Source organism: Physeter macrocephalus, chromosome 20 (assembly GCF_002837175.3).
Source record: "Physeter macrocephalus isolate SW-GA chromosome 20, ASM283717v5, whole genome shotgun sequence".
Classification (NCBI taxonomy): Eukaryota; Metazoa; Chordata; class Mammalia; order Artiodactyla; family Physeteridae; genus Physeter; species Physeter macrocephalus.
In genome coordinates, this window is record NC_041233.1 from 24,017,229 (window position 1) to 24,023,228 (window position 6,000).

Consider the following 6,000-nt stretch of genomic DNA (forward strand, 5'->3'; position numbering starts at 1 on the left):
TCTAGTTAACTTCAATATTTTTTTCTTGAAGACTGGGAATGTAAGACAGTTACTGTTATCCTTTGAACTATATCTAATTTACCTTCAGATTATTGATACTTATTCCATCTTAAAATGTGATAATCTTGTTGGTTATGCAATAAGCATGAGAACTCCCAAAACTAATAAAAAAGATCGTGCTACAGATAGGAATTCCATTAGATGATACTCTTTCAGTTTCCTTGTTGCGTATTCTGGAGTTGGTTTCTTCCTTCTTGTATAAATTAGTTTTTGCTTTTCTTTGACATAACGACAGCTCCTTTTTCTCCTCCCCCCAAATTAAAATTAATCATAATCTTTCAAAGAGTTCTGTATTACCTTTCATTTTTGACTGACATCCTACTTGCTGTAGTCCTCAAGAAATCAATGAATATATTAACTGAAATTAGACTTGGCACCTGTCTCCAAGGAACTCAACTAAATAGTTCTTGGGAGACTTAGATGGAATTTTTAATAACTTTAAAAGGAATTTTTTTAAAAACTGTGCATTCTTTTTTTGACATTAAGCCATTATGATTTATTAAAAATGCATGTATATGTGGCTCTCATATGCATATGAAAATTTAAGTATTTAATTAAATAGTTCATAATTTTATTCCAAGTCATTATAACTCCTTTTCCCAACAGCCTTAAACACAAAGGTATTTCACCATTATTGACTTATCTTTTCTTATAAAACTGTGCATTCTTAAGTCATTCTTTCAAACCCATGCTTTTTGAGTTCCCAAATAAAGACATAAAGGTAGAATAAAACAAATATGACCAGCGATAAGAGCATTAGAACACTCTAAAAAAACCTAACAAGTTAATGATTGTTATGAAAAGAAACTAAATGGCTAGTTTAGGTAGTATCTTATCAACACAAAAGAACAGTGTATTTCTTCTCAGTCATAACATTCAACTTGAAGGGCAAAGGAACTGGAAAAACATGGTGCTGAAGAAGGGAGACTATAAATATTCAAGACATTTTTTTGTTTGTTTCTAAATTTCAGAACGTTTTGTTTTTCTTTAGAACTCTAAATAAGTCAGGGACAGAAACCTCATCTCAGACTAAAAGTAGTAACAATCAGATCATGAATAGAAAAGAGTTTAGTCTGAAAGAGTGAGTTGGAATCCTGGTTGTACCATTTAATAGCTCTGCAACTTTTATCTTTTCGAATTTCAGTTTCTACCTCTGTAACACCGGTATAATACCGCCAAACCCAATAGTGTTGGCGAGAACTAAAATAAAGAAGGCATGTAATATCTGTACAATGCCTGGCTCATAGTAGGCATTTGATAAATGTTCATGGACTTTTTCCCCTTCCCTAACCACTGTGGAAATTAAAATTGACAGATAAATAGTGTTCTCTTCACTCTCAAAGCCATTGTGGTGAGAAAAAGATAGAAATAACCAAATGGAGCTATAAGTCTCCTCGATCTAAAATTTTAAAGTAGATAAGTCAGCAGTGAAATAAAACTGGTAAGAGATAAATAGAAAGAATGATGGAACTATAAAACCCATATGAAAGCTAAGATACTGTTAATCATTCCTATTTTCCTCTTGGCTTCAATGATATTATATTTCATATTCAGTGAGGGGATAAATTACCCAAACTTTGAAAAGTAAAATTAAAAGTGTTTCACAAAAACAAAAACTGCTTCCATTTTCTAGATGTTTTATCAGAAAAATATTTCAAAATGAAAGTAAGGCCTTTCAGTCATTCATCTGAGATGACCTGTTTACATGTCTACTACATGCCAACTGTCATACTAAAGGGCAGAGGGTATACAAAAGAAGGTGAAAGTATCTGTTAAAGGCATAGTACATGCCAAGTGTCTTAGGCATGCACCACTGTGTTAGTTCACTAGGGCTGCCATAATAAAACACTACCAACTGGGTGACAAATAGCAGAAATTTATTTTTTCACAGTCCTGGAGGCTAGAAGTCCAAGAACAAGGTGTAGGCAGTGTCGGTTTCCTCTGAGGCCTCTCTCCTTGGCTTGCAGTTGGCTGCTCTCTTGCTGTCTCTTCTCATGGTTGTCCCTCTGTGTACGTACACCCCTGGTGTCTGTGTCTCTTTGTGTGTCCAAATTTCCTCTCCTTATAAGGCTACCAGTAAGACTGGATTAGGGCTCACCCTAATAGCTTCATTTTAACTTAATCACATCTTTAAAGGCCCTATCTCCAGACTGGGGGTTGGGATTCAACATAGCAATTCTGGGGCAAGACACAGTTCAGCCTATAAGAAACATCATCTCACTTAATCATCACCATGTGTATAAATGAGGATACAGGCTTTGAGAGAATAAATAACTCATCGAATGTCAGATAGCCAGTAAGTGGTAGAAAGAAAATTTTAACCAAGGTCTCGTTATGAGGACACCAAAGCCTTTGCTCTTTCTGCTATTCACACCTCCTCAAAGAAATACACATCTAGTTGGGAAGACACAGTACTGATTGATGAAACTTTAAATATGGGGCTTATTGATAAGGAGGCACTTATTCACTGAACTTGTGTATAATATGGAAAGAAGGGACTCAGGATTAATAAACATTTATGTAATAAATAGAATATTTATTACATTCTAGGCTGGGTTCTTTCACAAAAGAGCCTATTGGTTCCCTTACAGGAGGAATTGCTGATTGTCAAACAGAACAGTCTTGGTATGTCTTGGCCCAAAGCCTACAGATGATCCAAGTCAAGGTCAAATACAAGAGGGCTTTCTAGAATAAATATCTTAGATATACTCTTTTAGATCTCTTTTCTTCTGCATTTGGGTGTAGGTTATGTGCAGGTATACATGTATGAAATCCCTAATCTGCTTTATAACATTCTACATTTATCTGCTTTATAACATTCATTGGCAATCTACACAATATGTTAGTGGGCTTTAAGCTCTATAGCATCTCAGGATAAAAGACAAAAGTCCCATGCTCTGTCTCTGGAGACTCCATCCAGGAATGAGTGCCAGGCTAGATTGTGGTGAAACAGGCATCTGCTCCATGGTCTGATGACCCTGCACTGTTGTTTAAAGTTTGTTAAAAGTACCATTCTAGCTTGTGCTTTATTCTCTAACTACATTTGATGGATGTATACTATAAGTTAAATTGTAATTACATAATTAATAAGTTAAATAATTTACACTCCTAGATTATGTTATAACGCTTCCAAAGAAGACCATTACAGGTATGCATACTAAGGCATATGTCTAGAATCCTGGTACATACCAACTCTTACACAAAAACTGCTGGACTCCTCAAAGCTGGAAGTGAAACTCTCATGTGAAAGATGTCCTCCTTATACTACCAGGAAAGAAACAAAGAGAGGCAACTGTGGACAAGTAACTAAAATATATGGGGGACTAAAGGAAGATAAGAATTATTTTAACAAGATCTGTTTGTACAAATTACTCTCGACTTTGACTCCCCTTTTCTGGTGATAAGCATGCAAACTTCACAAAGCTAAGCTGCCTCTCTTTGTTCAACTTAGTATATAAACAATTAGGCCTAGCCACTCCTTTGGGCCTTCATTTTCCTATGGGGATTCTCATGTATGTGTAAAAATCTGTATACTTTTCTCCTGTTAATCTGTCTTACTTCAATTTAAGACTCAGGCCCGGGTGGAGACTCTAGGAGGGTAGAGGTAAAGTTTTGTGCCCCCTGCACTATATACATAACAAATATATAGTACTTACCATGTATTATAAGGGCTATAAGAGCCTCCTGAAGGAGGCTGAATTGTGGAAAACCATTATTTTGAGGTAAGTTCCTTAAATATTAATTATACCATTTCCAAAAAAACCAGTACAAAAGCACATTCCAAAGTTAGATCTAATTTTTAGTATGATTTATTCTTCTGCTTCTCTCCTAGAGAATGAATATTAAAACAGTGTTCTTATCAGTAATGGGAATTCAGTTGTGATTTTTCAAACTGTCTCAACTGAGGGAAGTGGGTGGAAGAGGTGGGAGTAGTATATTAGAATCTCCAGGGAAAAACGGGAGAGCAAATAGAGAAGTAATATTCAGAGTTTAAAAACAAAGCAGTGCTTTTCTCCAATACTTTTATGTGTTTTTAGTCATAGTATTTAATGTTTTGAAATTTCAAGTAACATTAAGGCAGGGCATATGTTAACCAAAAACAGAGGTTGAGGAACACCAGCATAAGGGAATTTTTAATAATCAGAAGAAATCAGAGACTTCATTTTTTTGGTCTCCAGACTAAAGTGTATATAGAAGGCATTTAATGAACGTTTTGAACTGAACAGACTCAGTAGCCAATTAACCCCAAACATACTTAATTCAACAAGTACACGCATAGAAAAAGGTAATGCTCTTACAGAGTTGTGTCCAGGAACTGAACACCATGATGGTCTAAACTTTAAGTGGAAAAGTAAATCCCCAAACCCAGTATGACACCTTTGTAACTCTGAGCACATATATTTTTATTTCTGGCATTTTGTGTTTCCAGCTGCTACTACCTTTGTAAACTTTCACAGAAAGAGCTCCTCATTACCCCCTCTCCTTACCCCTTTGGTGCCTTCTACACAATAAACATACATGCTCAGGTTGAGAAATGCTCTGACCCCTGAACTTCTTTTTCCTCAAGCTGAGTATCCAAAGACAACTAAGATTTTCAATTTAGACTTTTTTGGCTTTCAGTCCCAGAACAAACTTATTGTAAGACATATTATTTCCCACCTGCTGTCAGGCTGTAGATCACTGATAAGGCTCAAACCAATCAGTTCTCATGGTTGGAGGTAGATTGAAAGAATACTTATAGTGCAGGCCCCTCCCAACCCAGCAGCTCTACATGCATACATGATGGACAGTGCCCTGAAGTCCAAGGAATACCTACTTCCAGCTTCAGAACATCATGTTGAAGTTTACGCTGAAATTCAAGGAAGTTTTTGATTGTCAGCTTCCCCTTGAGATCAGCTCCAAAAAAGTAGGTTGTGAGGGCTGAACACAAGCCAGACTTGAGGGTGTTACCAGTTGTAGAACGATCTCTGTGACGCATTCCCATGCTGGTTTGGGAGCGAATGATGCTCTGAACCTAATGGAGAAGCAAACCCCCGTCCAGAAAAACATTACAAGGTGGAAAATATGGAAAAGTAAGAAGAGTAACTGATTATCGACTGCTTACTGTTTGCCTACACTGTGCTACAATGCTCTCTTTTAATGCTCACAACAGTCCTATGAGATAAGCCTCATGATTATTCTCATTTTACAGATGAGGAATTTGAGGTACACTGTTAAATAACTTGCTTGAGGTCAAGTAGCTAGCAAATAATTGAACTGGTATTCTAACACACATGCTTGACACCTTTATAATTGGGATGCCTTTTAAAATCTCTCTTTAGAAAAAAGTACGCATTTGTTTTAGGCTCAAAACCTCACACACAACATTAAAATAATCATCAACCTCACAGTAATACCTTCCATATCTCAGGAGACTTTTAAAAATTTCACACTTCTCACTACTGACTCTCTAGTTGTGATGAGAGGCAGTAGAGCTAGAGGCAAATACTTGATATCACACAGATACTGAGATAACACATTTATTAGAATGATAATGTAAAGTTGGTATGAAGTAATTCTCCAAGAGAAGATGGGGAATTAGTTTAATCTTTGAGAAGTTTTAAATGAGCTTTTGAAAACAAACAACCCAATCCAAAAATGGGCAGAAGATCTAAATAGACATTTCTCCAAAGAAGATATACAGATTGCAAACGAACACATGATAGGATGCTCAACATCACTAATCATTAGAGAAATGCAAATCAAAACTACAGTGAGGTATTACCTCACACCAGTCAGAATGGCCATCATCAAAAAATCTACAAACAATAATCGCTGGAGAGGGTGTGGAGAAAAGGGAACACTCTTGCACTGTTGGTGGGAATGTAAATTGATACAGCCACTATGGAGAACAGTACGGATGTTCCTTAAAAAACTACAAATAGAACTACCATACGACCC

At 36.2% G+C, this 6,000-nt stretch overlaps 1 protein-coding gene across 4 annotated transcripts in view; it reads right to left on the minus strand.

The window, feature by feature from the left end:
* The window catches only part of MICU1 (mitochondrial calcium uptake 1), a 202,499-nt gene that overhangs the window by 79,869 nt on the left and 116,630 nt on the right, over positions 1 to 6,000 (minus strand). For all 4 annotated transcript variants that reach the window (XM_055081391.1, XM_024132038.3, XM_055081392.1 and 1 more), the window contains one exon: positions 4,877 to 5,074. In XM_055081391.1, coding sequence (XP_054937366.1) covers positions 4,877 to 5,074 — 198 coding nt within the window. The remainder of the gene's footprint in view (positions 1 to 4,876; positions 5,075 to 6,000) is intronic.